Genomic DNA, 16666 nt, shown 5'->3' with positions numbered 1-16666 from the left:
TGCCAATCCACGGAAAATAAAAGTGTAGTTGGATGGCTATGCCAATCTACAGAAAATAAAGTGGCACAAAAAACACCCAATTTATGTGGTAAAACCCTCAAAATGAGGAAAACCTTCATGAGGCAAAGCCGAGAAAAGAATCTACTATGTGATAAAATTGGGACAAAATATTACTCAAGTATTGCCCTTACTTGAGTTTCACATTCCCTAGGATATGCTCACAATCCTCACAATTTTATCACTCAGTACTCTCTCTGCGGAGCACTAATTTTTCTCTCTCACACTCTCATTAGTGTGATACTTGCCACTTTTTTCTCACTTTTCTGCACAACTCTCTGTGGTTGGAAATTTTTTTGTATAAAATGATCCCTGGCAACCTGTATTTATAGGCAATTTTGAAGGCAGGTGATGGCCTTCATTGGTGGGAACTTAGGTGGTTTTTAATTTGAAGAAAAAACCGTAACATTTTATTGGCGTGAAAAAGGGCTTGGGCTATGGAGGCATGGAGCAAACATAAACCAAAAATATTTTTGGTTTTTCAAGATGGCTGCCTCTTATTGTCTTCATAATGGGGATGGACCCCCACCAGACTTAAAGTTAAAACTAACTTTAAGCAATAAGTAAAAGCAATTAATTTATTCTTAAATACACATCTTTATTTTATCTTTTAACCTTTATTTGTCCTAGTTACCTTCACGATCTCTTTCACTACTCCACAACTCCTATTGTTGTTCAACCTCCTTTATCCTAATAATAATTTATTCTTATAAATATGTCAATTTGATGATTTAGAATAAATTTTAAGTTAATTTTGTCAAACAACCTTAATACTTAAAATAAGAATTAAGTAAGAAGTTTTAAGTCAATAACTTAATTATAATTCCACTTTAAGTTAACTTAAATCATTCAATAATAAGTATTAAGTTTTACCAAACACCCCCTAAGATTCATCCTCTTCCTTATTCAATCTTTGAGGGTTTTAAATTTATTTGCAAACCTATTTTTGTGTTTTAAATGTTTGGTAGATGTTTCTAAGTATTTGAAACCAAAAGTAGTCAAAATGAGGAGCAAGAGACCAAAAATCAGGACAATTTTGCCAATCCTAGGCCAATTGTCGACAAGCCGGTTTAGTCGGTTGGCTCTCTGAAATTTTCATCCACTCATGCACAAAGGCCCTCTTTTGCATGGCTGATTGGAACTTCATTTCTAATGATTAATTTATGTTGAAATCATGGCTTTTATGTCTTTTTGAAAAAAAAAAATTATCCTACTTTGCTCTTTTTCAATCATTTCTTTTTTTATTTTTTCTAGGGCCTCCAAACGTGGTTTAAAAATTTGTTTAGAATTCCAATTTATGACTAATTCTTTAATCTTTTCAAACTCCTTCACTTTTGCCCTCTTAAATTTCATTATCCACCATTAAATTTTGATTTGGTGAGTCCTCTTGTGGAATCACTTTTTATATTGATGTTTGATAATGTATTTATGATACTTAATTTATCCACTTTCTCAAGACACAACATCCATCATATTGGTCGTTTCTCCATACCAAGACTTGTTTGTTCCATATACGAATAACGGATGAATGTTTCTCGTAAACTATTACAGTATTTTTATATTTATTTTAGGATGGAACTTGCATGGAATATTATCTATTTTTCAACCCAAAATAAACTCATGCATGACTCTTAATTAACTTGAATTGATTGATTCACTTTTGTAGTTATTATATCACCATGCTTTTGTATACTTATTTTTAAATTTATTTCATTGTTATTCTCTTTATATTTGTCAAAGTTCTCCCAATCTGGTACCAATTTAGGATGTAGAGGGGTGTTACAACTTAAATTGTACTTTCCTAATAGGTAATATGAGTTTGAATCATCATTGACTTATAGATTTGTCTTTTCCTTTAATAGTCACTCTGAGGGCTTGTTTGGCAACTGGTTTCAATAATAGTTTTTTGTTTAAAAAAAAAACATGATAACACGTTTGACGATCAAAACCTATTTTCTATTTTTTGTTTTTAAGAACAAAAAATAAAGTGTTTTCAGATAACATGTTTTAGTTATTTTTTGTTATTTTTACTTGTTTTCTAATAATTGTTTTAGAAAATAATTATACAAACATGTAGAATGATTAAAAATAAAGCACGGGATAAAAAAAATAATTTTTAAAACATATTTAAAAATATTAAAAACAAGTTAAAAACATTTCATGTTCTCAAACAAACTTTTGTTATACAAAACATTAAAGAATAGTTTTTAAAAACAATTATCAAATAGGACCTTAGAATTTACTTTATAATTTTGTTTACCTTAAAAATAAGTGATGTTTGCAATTTTTTGGATAAAAAATTATTTTTTAAAATAAAACAAATCTTTTCATCAAGTGAAAATGCAAGTAAAAAATAAAGGTGGACATATGACTTTTAATTGACAAAGTGAGCACACATATAATTGTGTTATTTCCATTATGTAACCATTCTCCTTTTTTGTTGGGTTAATTGATTAATTACTCAAATGAATTCAATTATGCTAAAGAAGGAATTAGTAACCATGTTCAATTATGCTAAGTTATACTATGCAAAATAACTGGAGGTAAAATTAATCAATCTAATTAACACTTCATCTCTTTTCGCTTCTTGTTTAAATAGCCATGTTCTATATTAAGAATACGTTTCACAATAATTTTGAAAAGTGTTTCTAGTATTTCTAATTCTTAAAAAATAAAAAATTTTAATTATTAGAAAAACTAAAAATATTTTCCAAAATCATTGTCAAACGCACTCTAATTCTCATTCAACATCTTGTTTTATTTTTTGCAACGTTGCAATAACATAAATTATCATAGGGTTAGGTGATTCAAATAGTGTAATCTTCTTAAAGTTAGACAATGTGATACATTGCCTAATTTTAATTCTATTGCCACTTAAGAAAAATTATTCTTGCTGAAATTACCATGACAATCATATAAACTAAAGTTTTTTATTTGGTACGGATCGAACCAACCCTTTAAGACAAAATCACTGAAATGTGTTGGGAACTTCAAGGAAGCAACATTAATTATACATTCATATTCAGCTATTTTTATTTATTTTTCTTACAATTTAGAAGTGGATATACAGCCATTTCTTACCTTACAAAGATGAAGAAAGAAAAACCACTTAATCATATTATGATTTCCGTGTATCATGCATTTATGAGATCCCAGAGGTGGTCCATATCGAAAGAGCAATCGGTCCATTCAATTTGGCCATTTGTAATAGAAGTCTTCCCACCACTTAATCATATTATGATTTCCGTGTATCATGCATTTATGAGATCCCAGAGGTGGTCCATATCGAAAGAGCAATCGGTCCATTCAATTTGGCCATTTGTAATAGAAGTCTTCCCTACTTCTGGCATTGCTGCAATTTGTTCATCCCAGAGGCAAGAAATGGACTCATTTGCTGACCTCTCTATGGAACACGTGATTTCTTTATTCTCTTCCTTGTCAGAAAATAAGCTTTCCCACCATGAGTTCAGTCCATCCTCTGATGGAGGGGTCGTGGAAAAGGGTTTGCGAGGAATATGAAGTTCTGATTGATCATTCTCTAGAAGTTCTTTTCTTTCTAACCAGTATAGGTTCTTAGTGAAGGTCCGAGGACGAGGCCTTATAGCATTGATTTTCACTGTCTCCTCAACTTCATCTTTCACCATCTTCTTGCGCAGATGGGTGTTCCAATAATTCTTCACATCGTTTGATGTTCTTCCTGGAAGTCTACCTGCGATCAATGCCCATCTGTACGAACATAATAAGTTGATATGTATACTGTAAGTTAAAGCTCTGCGCCGAATTTCTATAGGGTTGTTGAAATTTCAATTGCATGTACTGTTCCCAAGTGGAAGCAGTTGCAAGCAAGTTGCTGCTTCTAATAGACTGGTAATGCCATGGTGCTAGCTTCTCCAACTTAAGGCCATGTTAGTACGTGTGGGAATGAGAAACGAAAATGTTTTATTTATATTTGTTTTTCTCCATAGATAAGAATCAATTTTATTATTTCAATTCTTGTAAATATAAGATTGAAATAATTATTTGCTTCCATTTTAATATTTGATAATGATAGAATTACCGATAAAAAAATATAAATTAATAATAAAACCCCTACACATAATTTTAAAATATATATATATATATATATATAAAAGAACATTAATTAAGAGTTTTTTTTTTTTCTAAATAATAAGAATAAGGAAAATAATATTTACTTAACAAATAAAAAGTCAAAAATTTAATGAAAATGTGGGATAAAATACTAATTTTAAGATATTATAAATCATTCATTATATAAAAAGAATCAAAATACCTCTATACCTCCTCATGGAGATCAGTGAGAATCCCACTGTGGGATTTTATTCCTATCAAAATCATCATTGAGTATGATACTTTTATTATTTAAGTTATCCTATGGAAATAGAAGGAAAAATGAATAAAATATTTATTTTTCTTTCTGAATCTCTCATAATGACCTCCTCATTATTTGTGCCTTTTTCATTGAAATAAAAATTTTCTTAAAAAAAATACTCCTCACCTGCCAGCATTTTCAAAGATGTTATTGATTTACCAATAAATGAATAATTTATTAGTTTATATAAATTATTACATGTTTTTACTATTCAATATTTAAATATATGATTTATAAATCCCAAAATAAAAGATGTGATCAAAAGTTAATATATAGAAGTCTAAAAATACCCTTAAAAAGAAGAAATAGTTATGAACCACATAAAATTGAAAGACTCTAAAAAGAAAAAAAAAATTGGTATAAAAACTTAATATTATAAAAACTAATGGCTTTCAAATGTGTAATGAATTTAGTACACTAACTCAAATTAAAATTAAAATATTTTATTATTTAAATAAAATTAATAATTTATTGAACATTTATTTATGGAAGTAATTGTATTGTATAGGAAATAGATCTAGAAAGAAGGGTACCAAAAGCAAATCAAAAGGGGGCCCTTGACAAGGACGGTAGACCTAACAACAAATAATAAATTTTTAATGATGTAAATAGAAGAGGTAAACTCAAGGCCATGGTTAGAGTAGATTATTTATTCTATTATTGTTTTTGAAGGAGAAAGGAAAAACCAAAATTAGGGTTGCATATGATGGTTGTGGTTCACTAAACAGGACCCAGCCACCAGACAAAACAAGAACTGTCCTTTGTTTTTTTGGTGGGGGTCTAGGGCACAGAAAAAAGTCCACGTGGCTTGTTTTCCATACTAGTGTCCTTTTTTCTTCTTTTTTTTTTTTTTTCCCTATTTTGGCATGCAGCGGCAGGGACAAAGGATAAGCTAGCTTTTTGGTCAAGCTCAAGCTCAAGCAAAAGCCTATCGATTCTTTCACAATAATTAACTCTTAAGAATCTGTTTGATTCCACGAAAAATCATGGAAAAAAATGTTACAAAAATATTTTATTTTTTATATATTTGATTTATGATCATAAAAATGTATAAAAATAAATAAATTATAATTCAAACATTAAATTAAATTATAATAAATGTATAATTACGAGACACAGAGTCTGTAAACTGAGCTTGCCTGTTGCCTAACAGCTTGTGGAGCCTCATCATGAGATCAACTTCATCAGCCGTGAATTTCCCTCTTTTGATATCGGGCTTCAGATAGTTCAACCACCTCAGTCTACAGCTTTTCCGGCAACGGTTCAAGCCTGGAAACACACAAGAATGAAAATACTTTCTCAGAAAAGAGCTAGCTAAACAAACACATTAGAATTCACTCTCTCAACGTACCACTACCCCAGCCATTACCTGCTCGAAAAGGAACCTGATGCCACTTCCCCTCTCCATACTTTTCTACGCACTTTCTTAGCAGATGATCCTCTTCACTAGTCCAAGCACCTTTCCGCAGACCTAAAGAGCCCTCCATAAGCGACCTAGTAATTCGCAATCAACAATTAATAGTGATTAAAACCATGTATGAGTGATGCTACTCCTTGCCAAACTTCAAAGCCTTCAAGTCCATTTATATAAGCTGCATCTTTGTCGGCACTTCTTCCATTTTGTAAGTTCGAATCGGCAGCACGACGTGTACTTCTGGGAGCCATAGAAGAGAGATTTCCACTGGATAATAACAACACTGGATGATAACAACAGTGCTCCTCAATCATCAATCACCTACCCGTCCAATCATTCCATCCCTCAACACTTACCTCTCTATTGTACTTCTTGTTTACATTTTATTTACTATATTTTAATAGAATTAATGGGTGAAAACGCCACTACAAGGAAAATGTCAAAAGATGACAGTTTTTTAAGCGTTGAGATAGATATAAGATGACGCTTTCCAAAAGCATCATATCTTAGATTGTCATCTTATGAATTTCCAATTGTTGATGCTTTTCACAAGCGCCATCTTTTTTTGCGGTTAACCATGAAGCTCATAGAAAGTGTCATTATTCTAAACCTTATCGCTCTATAAGCATCATTATGGGTCTGCAATTTCATTCATCTCAATATTTACACTCAATAAAGTGTCATTGTATAGGTAGGAGCAACATCGACACTCATGATAAGTGTCATCTTATAGCAATTTTCAACCTTGACACTCGAAAAAAGCATCATGTTTTAAAATCCTCAACCTTGATGCTTATGAAAAGCGTCATTGTATAGGTGTTGACATTCATAATAAGTGTCATCTTTTGCCTTTAATATCCTATGAGAACAAAGCATGACGCTTTAAAAAAGTGTCATCTTATCTCATTCGAAATTTTAATAACCCATAAAAGTCCTACTTATGCCATGTTTTATAATTTTGCACAAACAATGATTGAGTAATAAAAAGTTAATTTAAGAAATTCCTAGGAGAAAAAGTACTAATTGTGGTGTTTCTCTTTCACTATTAAAATTTACCAATAAACGTCAGACATAATCAATCATGAATTTGCTTAGCATTAAATTTAGTTGAAATTATTCAAAAAACCAAAAATTTTACAACTTCTTTTTCAACTTTGAGTCATTCATAGTCTTTTGTTGCATCTAGTTCTACATCATCTTTCTTCAAAATGCATAAGGATGGTTACAACTCACATTCTAGATGCTCAACCTGCAAAAATAATTGAGAGGTTACATATAACTAATATTGACAAATAGTAAAGAAAACAACTCTATAAATGAAATGTGTACAAACCAATTTTTTAAATTTCCAAGATATATTTCTTCCACTGCAATAAATTTCAACATGTTGGAAGAACTGAACAAACCCCAATAATTTTGTTACACCAAATTTCTAAATATTCCTTGAACTCTTGTTATGTGTTTTAGAAAACAAAAAAAATAAACCACTTTCTAGTGTTTTCCCAAATGCAATATTTGATTTTGTCTAACTTGGGTTGAATGCAATAATTAATTTTGTCCAACTCATATTATCATTCATATTGTAATCCATGAGTGAATGATGACTTGCACCCATGGTTATCAAAATATGTTATAAGTATATCTAACTTGGGTTGAATGCAATAATTAATTTTGTCCAACTCATGTTATCATTAATGTTGTAACCATGAGTGGATGATGACTTGCACCTATGGTTATCAAAATATGCTATCAAAGTATTGGGGTTTGCCCTAAGTCCAAGTAGGTCTTAAATTTAAAGCATGTACACACTTAATCATTTACTTGGACTAACTCATTATGGATAGAATTGAACCAATTAAATAACTAGGTTAGGTGGCTTCCCTTCATCAAAGAAGATGGTATATCCATGTGGTTGCTTTCTTCCCTAATTAAGCATTACTATGAATTACAATTAGCTAAAGGACCCATTGTTCATCAACTATCTCCATTATATAATGATCTTTTAGCCCTTCCACCCAATTGGTCTTTACAAGTCATCAATTATATGTATAAACAAATGTCTCTGACTCTTAACAAACCCAAAAAAAAGAAAAGTCTTTATCTTAGTGACTATTTTGGTATGATTTATATCTTATATATGAAACTTCAACCATTAACATCTTTTCATCCTTCTTATAGGCCCTATAAGACACTAGATGTTTTGCAAAGGAATCAAGTAATGAATTAAAAGGAAAAAACTATAAGTCTGAAAAATTCTCAAATTGTAAGTTAAAATATCTATGTAAAATTATGAAATTGTATGTCAAAATATCTATGTTCTTCCTATTGTTAATATCTATTATACATGAAATTTACAATTTATTGGTTCTATCTATTTAACCAATTAATGTAGTCGGTATGAAGTATAATGTCAAGAGAAGAGCTAGATTGCATGGGTATATTAACATCTAATCATGTGAGGATATCTATTATCTTAAGTATACATCCTAAATATGAAACGTACATGAAATGATTTTCTAAACATGGAATTTATTCATAAAACTAACAATAACCTAAACATCTTACCTCAATATTCTTTTATGAAAATTTCAACTATTGCAGGGTGTCCTTCATGTCATTCATCATGTTCAGGTCTGAATAACCAAGAGTAGTAGTGATGTACTTAAGAGAATGACCTATGTCTTTCAGTACAACCTGAAGAATATACAATAAGCAATTTAGCAACAAATTAGATTCTTAAAAGTTTTAACACATTAAATTCAATACACTTATTAATTTCAAAGAAGGTTGGTAGGTAAAGGTAGTAGAATAATTGAGATAAAGAAAACTAGGAATGTTGAGAAATTAATTTAAGCTAAAACATGATAATTAAATTGATCTTTTAACTTGACATGTTATGAATCCATGAAAAATAATACATTGGCAATACTTTATTGATTAAAAGAGTAAAATAACACCAAAGATAGCAAAAACTACATGATATGGACAAAGGGTTTATTTTTGTAACAATGATCAGCAGACTAAAAGTAAAAGGGCCTTGGTGGAGGAAAAAACTATTATGTTAGAATGACTAGTTTCTTTCCTTACAATTGTATTTAGATTGAGGAGCTAGTATTCAAGTTGATACCCTATTTTAGACAAGGAGGCTTTGGAGGCCTATTTAGGGAAAATGAGGTGCTATTTTTTTTCCATAGGCTTATTTGTAAGAAGTCAATCTAACTTCCTATTTTTTAATGTCAAAGAAAATATAAGTACGAGATATTTTAAACTTTAAGCCCATTAGTTTAGGAGGAGGCCTCTACAAATTTAGATTGAAAAAAAGTTATAAAGCAAGTGATCTTAAGGATCCAAAATGGTTTTTTTTTAGGATAGACATATTCCTAATGCATGCACATGTAATGAGACTAAAGACTTTAAAAAAAAGAGTTTGAAATGCATGAATTTTTGTACCATTACAACACTAGGATTTCTACAAATCCAACTAATAAGGATGTGTACAAGAAATACACAAAGGTTGTGACACCTACCATGTCTACTAGGCTTCACCTCTCAATTTTTCAATTACACATCCATCAAACTAGAGCAACCATTGCATGATCCATATTGAAAACATTGCCAACTAGGAGTACTAAGATATACATTAACAAATCATGACTAAGAATAAATTATAAAATTAACATTAACAAAATATTCACTAGATCTTTAGAATAATATAAAGTTATATTAGACTATAGGTCATACAAGGTACCTTCAAGCATGAGTAATGATTAATTGAGTCATTAGCATAGCCCAATCTGAGCGAACTTCATTAATCTCCATTTCACTATATGTTTTCTCCCATGAAAATGAAATGATATAACATACACCTTCACTAAGTTGAATTGACAAATCAAGTGCTATAGTAAAATGACCAACCATATGAATTGCATTGCATACAAACCTTTGATGTTAGTTGGTTTGGATTAGCAATGATTTCTTTCATGTATCTCATCACGTAATACCCACATTCCACACTACCTGGTTATCTTGGACACTATGGCAAAAGTATCAACAATTACAACAAACGTAGAATGATGTTCTTACTTCTTTAGTATCTAACTGATCATCATATTAATAACCATCCATTTCCTAATTTTGTGTTGTGAATTAAGTGGTCAAACAATATATTTTAATCTAAAGGAATAAGTACTTACAACTACTTTCACCTAAGCTGGCTCTCTCTTTGATGTTTTCTGTTTTTTTGGTGGATTGATTCTAATTGCCCTATTAAAAATAAATGATGTTCTATAGACAATATGCATTGTACTAAAATATTAGAAGTACACACTTACATGTTAACTATCTCCCTAAGATCATCACATGGTTGACAAGCCATTGGATCAAGGTAATATGCGATCATCTTTTCATCTCTAGTTCCACTAAGACCTAGTGGAAACTAAAGAAAAAAGAAAAAAATTAATTTTGTAATATCATATCCACAAATTAATACATCATAAACTAACTTATATACACCATATCGAGATTTGATATAAGAGGTTACTCTGGATTGTATGGAATAAGCATATATTCAACATATTTTGCATTCCTTAGTCAATCCACAATGACCCTTGACCTATTTTCTTTACTTCCCTCTCCCATTCCAACTTTTGAAACCAATGTTGGATTGACAAAAACATATCGTTCAACCTACTTTCCATCAATCAACTTTCTATGCAGGTTTCTAATTAAATCCCGCATAATAAGTTATCAATAATCATTATAGGTCATTAGCAAATAACCTTTTACATAAAAAGAAAGTTTGAAAAGTAATTAAAAAAAATCATAAAATCCCTCACCAGATGTAGTATAAGATACAATTGGATGACACTTCTTTTGATGATATAATCATGTCCATATCTTCTTTCATTAGGAAGGTCTTGAAACTCTCACTAAAAACATCATCTGGTAAGTCAATAGGTTGTACTCTTGAGGTACTCAGCATGAGGCCAACCAATGCCTCAAAATTCTTGATATTTTGTGTTTTCTCACCCTTTACTACAAGAAAAAAGGTCTTCATTGACAGTTTTTCATCGTCAAGATAAGGTATATATGTTAAGGTAGATCAGTATTCACATATGTCGTCTATGCCAGTGTCAAGAAATGATAAAAGTTAGCTTGACATATGCATATGTTAAGTAGACCTTATTTCTATCAATGTGGGAATCTTATTAATATGACATATGTTAAAACGTTTCTTCCACTTTAGTCAAGGTTAGGTTAAACATATGTGAAAGTTAACTCATTGTTTTGTCAAGATTATATTTAATATATGTTAAGCTTAAGTATGATATATGTCAATGTTGTTTTACATGCTTTTAAATTTAATATACACATATGTCAAGGATGTTTTTTGTTATTTTTTTTTCAAAGTTGAAATTTTAATATGTTAAGGTTCTTTTATTCTTATGTCAAGGAATACAATTTCTTTTATGTCAAGATTTCTTTATTCATATAAAGGAAATTGTTTTATTTCATATCAAGGTTGCATATGGAACATGTCAACAACCTAACCTATTGCCCAAATAATCTGCATCAAAATTGAACCTATTATGTGTGTGTCTATATATATATATATAAAGTACATGAATGTATAAAATATACTTTAAAAAAAATATGAACATGTAGGCAAATATATTGACAAAAAAAAAAAAAAACCTTAATATCCTTGCATAATCTTATATTATCTCACATACATCCAAAAAAAGGCAAATATGTACCCAAAAATCCAATAGTTATACATGATAAATATAATGTAGCCATGATCTTGTGCCTTCAAAAGTGCTGTAATTGTTGCAAATGCCATCAAATCTTCTGCAAGTAAGAAAAAAAAATCAGTATATGTTTATATTTGAAAGATTAATAAAATGATATAAACATGTATCCAAATATATTCCCAAACAACCTAACAACTATATAAAATCTTGTTATCTTGTCAAATATATGATTACTACCAAAAAGTGCTATTTTGTAGACCTAATTATAATGGTTTTAAGCACCTTTGAGTAGTAATCATATTCATTTAACCCAATTAATTCATTAAGGTCCTTAGTAATTGGTTTTAACCATTTTGTGGCAAGTTTACATGTTTTTATCAGCTTATGAATCAATTCAAGCATGCCAAATGATGGAGGAACTACTTGGACAAGTTATGGCAAAGCTTTTGGAAGCTCAAATTCATGAAGAACCAAGCTTTGGAGCTCCATAGCCCTTTGCCAAAGTCGTTCAAAGTATGCAAGGAAAGAACAATGGAGAAGAGGAAAACAGAGGACAGCAGCTGCAGTCTTCTTTCGCACTTTTGGAGCACTTTCCGAAGTCCATTTTTTACATGCTATATACCATTTCAAAGCTCTGGAAGTCAAGAATCCAACGCTTCAAACCGTGTACGATTTCGAGCTGAAATGAGGAAGATATGGCCTTCGGAAGCCAACTGCTCCAGGTTATGCGAAAATTTCGCATTCCACAAGGTGTTATGCGAAATTCGCATAACACCTTCAAAATTCGCATAACCCATGCGTGTTGCGAATTTTCCTCTGCCTTTGCCGACTCCACTTTAGATATTTTCCTTTGTATTTTGTGATGTAATTTCCTTTCTTATCCTTGTAACTAACCAATCACAAGCTTTTGCTTTTGTAAAGACTTTATAAGGGGTGGAAATCACCTCTTGGGAAATATAGAATATAGAAGATAGAATATATTACGTTTGACACTTAGAATATTTCACAGAGCTCTTTCGTTTCTCCTGTTCTTCCCCATTTCTATTTTCTTAGTAGCCAAATAGCCTCTGAGGGCTTTTCCTTAGAGGATGATTGGCTAAAACTTTTAGTTTCTCAAAGTATGGATGTTATGTGATGGCTTGGATGCAATCCCATGGAAATTTCTCGCACCCGGAAGGTAAGGTAGACGTTTTTCATTAAAGGTTCATTAATGCAAAGTTTGGTTTTTATTTCCTTTGGACAACTTCCAACGGCCAATACTTGATAAGCTTTTGGATTTCTATCCATTAGTTATCTCCTACGAGCTATTGGAAGGTGAGGTTTTCAATTCCATGTTTTGTATTAATCCGTTAGAACCAATTTCAATGGTCATTGAAAGGTGAGTTTATCACTTGGAATGACTTTGAGTTGCCAATATTTGGTAAGCTTTTGGCTTTAGACCATTAGTTATCTCTTACGAGCCATTCAAAGGAAGTCTAAGGTGAATAACCATTGATGAAATTCACTACCATCTGTTTTGCCATTTTAAAGGATTAAAACTTGATTTGCTAAATCCATACCGGTTCGGGAAGCAAGCATCACCATAGTTGCAACCCCAACGCGAGGAGCCTATCCTGAGATTTCCAATTTGCATAAGAGCCAGAGCATAGCTATCCTATCTTTGAGAAACTTGTTTTTACACCCTTTCATTTTAGTCTTTAATGTTAGCTTAGATTAGTTTAAATCTTTCTAAAACATTTACATCTTCTTTTAAAGCTAACATCCATAAGAAAATCACCTATTTTCCTAATTTGAATATCACTAGTGTTTGCGAAAACCCTTCCCAGTGAACGATCCTAGAACCACTATGCTATAGTAGCTTGGCTATTGTAGTAATAGTATTTAAGGTATAAATTTTGTTGATACGCCTTTAAAACTAAGCTACCATGAGTCGAATCAATATATATGAAAAAAGAATAGATATTTACCCAAAAATAACCAAATATCAAGTAGCTGTACATGATAACAAAAATTTATGCGTGATCTTCTCCTCTAAAAACTGCAGCACTGCAAATGTCACCTAACCTTTGGCAAGAAAGAAAAAAGTAACATTATTTTATATTTATTTTTTAAAGTTTATTAAAAATTCAATGAAAAAAATCTACATCCAATGTATATTAAACATGTCACCTAATCTTTTGCAAGTATGAAAAAAAAACAACATTATTTTATATTTTTGTTTGAAAGTTCATTAAAAAGATATAAATATGTATCCTAAATATATCAAAATGTATCCACAAACAACCCAGCAAGTATACATGATCTTATACTATTATCAAATAGTCCAAAACATAGTTCTGAACCAAGATTAGAACACTAGATGTATCCACTCATGACTACTATCTACCACTCATTTTCATCCAATTCCACTCATAGTGAGAAACTCGATTCAATTAGTCCAAAACTGCATGCAGCAGTGACTAAACATGGGTTTGAATCCAATCTTCCTGTCATGAATTCTATACTAGACATGTATTGCAGGTGTAAATGTTTCTCTGAAGCAAATAGATATTTCTATGAAATGAATCAAAGGGATTTGATCACATGGAACACCTTGATCGCGGGATATGAAATATCCAATCCAACTAAGACATGTAAATAGTCCTTTATCTGATGCCACCAATATCTGATTCTTTGTTTAAATATACTTAAAGTATTCTCAAAACTGTGTTTGCTTGCTATTTTCACAGCAAGAAACTTGTTGACTGGCTTGCCAGAGAATATTGGAAGGCTTTCACGTCTCATTCGTCTTGACTTTCATCATAACAGTGAGTGAATCTAGTCTCTACAAGGTTTTTCCAGTACGTATGTAAAGTTTTAGAGGAATTAATAGTGGTTTTTAAGTATACTCTTTTATCTGAACTATTTTCTCTCAACTCTTCTAATGAAACATGTGCATCTGAGTTATGCAGGAATTTCATCAATACCAGCATCAATAAAGGTGTACAAACCAATTTTTTAAATTTCCAAGATATATTTCTTCCATTGCAATAAATTTCAACATGTTGGAAGAACTGAACAAACCCCAATAATTTTGTTACACCAAATTTCTAAATATTCCATGAACTCTTGTTATGTGTTTAAGAAAAAAAACAATAAACCACTTTCTAGTGTTTTCCCAAATGCAATATTTGATTTTGTCTAACTTGGGTTGAATGCAATAATTAATTTTGTCCAACTCATATTATCATTCATGTTGTAATCATGAGTTAATGATGACTTGCACCCATGGTTATCAAAATATGTTATAAGTATATCTAACTTGGGTTGAATGCAATAATTAATTTTGTCCAACTCATGTTATCATTCATGTTGTAACCATGAGTGGATGATGACTTGCACCTATGGTTATCAAAATATGCTATCAAAGTATTGGGGCTTGCCCTAAGTCCAAGTAGGTCTTAAATTTAAAGCATGTATACACTTAATCACTTACTTGGACTAACTCATTATGGATAGAATTGAACCAATTAAATAACTAGGTTAGGTGGTTTCCCTTCATCAATGAATATGGTATATCAGTGATTACTACCCAAAAAGTGCTATTTTACACCTTTAATGCATTATGTTTTAAGCACTTTTGTGTAGTAGTTCTCCATCTTTAGTCCAATTGGCATGTTAAGGACCTAGCAATGTCTTTTAATCATATTTGTGGCTAGTTTTAATGTTTTGACAGCTTTTTGGATCGTTAAAACAAGTCAAGCAAAGGAGAAAACCAAAGAGAAGCAAAGTGAAGAAAAATCAAAATGTAGCAGCTGCAGTCTTCTTTCGCACTTTTGGAGCACTTCCCGAAGTCCAATTTTTACATGCTATATACCATTTTAAAGCTTTTGAAGTCAAGAATCCAACGCTTCAAACCGTGCATGATTTGGAGCTGAAACAAGGAAGATATGGCCTTCGGAAGACAACTGCTCCAGGTGTGCGAGAATTTCGCACACCCCCCTTTAGCTGTGCGAATGGTGTGCGAAGTTCGCACACCTCCTTCAGGTGTGCAAAAATTTCGCACACCCCATGCGTGCTCTGTTTTTGCCGACTCCACTTTAGATATTTTCATATGTAATTTTTGATGTAATTTCCTTTCCTATCCTTGTAACTAACCAATCACAAGCTTTTGCTTTTGTAAAGACTATATAAGGGGTGGAAATTACCTCTGAAAATATACGTATTACGTTTGACACTTAGAATAATTTTTACAAAGCTCTCTCATTTTCCATTTTCTCTTTACTATTTTCTTTTTCTTGGAAGCCAAACAACCTCTGAGGATGTTTTCTCAGAGGATGAGAGGCTAAACTTTCGGTTTCTTGGAGTAAAGGAAGCCAGGTGAAAAGTCCAGATGAAAAGGTGGAAAGCTCCCGTGCATTAAATTCAGGTAGTTGGAATTCGTAAATGGCTTTTAAATCCAAAGTTTTGCTTTAAATCCCTTAGAATCACTTTGAATGACCAATACATGGTAAGCTTCAGGTCTTTATGGATGCTTATTGCTAGATCCATATTAGTCCATTAGTTATCATATACGAGTCATTGGAAAGCGGTTCAAGGTGAAGACCTATAGTTTCTAAAGCCATTAATGGACTTTGACTACCATTTATATTGATTATTATGGATTAAATCTTCATTGTTAAACCTATACCGGTTCGGGAAATAACTATAGGTTAAATCCCCAATGCGAGGAGAAAAATCCGGAATTTTCCACTTTGCATTCTAAACTTGATCCTAGCAATCCTGAGCTCCGGGAGACTTTTCTTTCTTCCATTTTTAATTAGTTTATGTTAGTTTAGTTTTAAACACTTTCAAAACAAATTTTATTTTCTTTTAAACTTTAAGTTTTTGATTAAGGAAATCATTAAATACAATTTCTAATTTTGAATACATCACTGGTAGAATGAAAACCCATCCCAGAGTTCGACCCTAGAGCCACTATACTATAGTAGCTTTACTACATTAGTATGAGGTCATAGGTTTTATAAATGTTTTTGATTAAATGACCCACTTGGAGTTACACAATGCGAATCA

At 31.3% G+C, this 16666-nt stretch overlaps 1 protein-coding gene across 1 annotated transcript; it reads right to left on the bottom strand.

The window, feature by feature from the left end:
• Positions 1 to 3308: 3308 nt before the first annotated feature.
• Positions 3309 to 5970, bottom strand: MYBA7 (R2R3 MYB transcription factor). The gene is made up of 3 exons (NM_001281073.1): positions 5817 to 5970; positions 5587 to 5716; positions 3309 to 3783 (listed from the first exon to the last, which is right to left on the bottom strand). Exons 1-3 carry the CDS (start codon positions 5932 to 5934, stop codon positions 3309 to 3311), a joined length of 723 nt encoding a protein of 240 aa, NP_001268002.1. The 5' UTR covers positions 5935 to 5970.
• Between the last annotated feature and the right edge of the window lie 10696 nt (positions 5971 to 16666).

Source organism: Vitis vinifera, chromosome 14, assembly GCF_030704535.1.
Source record: "Vitis vinifera cultivar Pinot Noir 40024 chromosome 14, ASM3070453v1".
Classification (NCBI taxonomy): Eukaryota; Viridiplantae; Streptophyta; class Magnoliopsida; order Vitales; family Vitaceae; genus Vitis; species Vitis vinifera.
Note: the sequence above shows the minus strand (reverse complement) of the source record. Positions and strands in the feature narration are given on the sequence as shown.

Coding starts and splice junctions, on each gene's coding strand:
- MYBA7 (NM_001281073.1), bottom strand. CDS start 5,934: ATGGAGGGCTCTTTAGGTCTGCGGAAAGGTGCTTGGACTAGTGAAGAG. Junction 5,717..5,816: donor TCAGGTTCCTTTTCGAGCAG/GTAATGGCTGGG, acceptor GTGTGTTTCCAG/GCTTGAACCGTTGCCGGAAA. Junction 3,784..5,586: donor CACAAGCTGTTAGGCAACAG/GCAAGCTCAGTT, acceptor ATGTTCGTACAG/ATGGGCATTGATCGCAGGTA.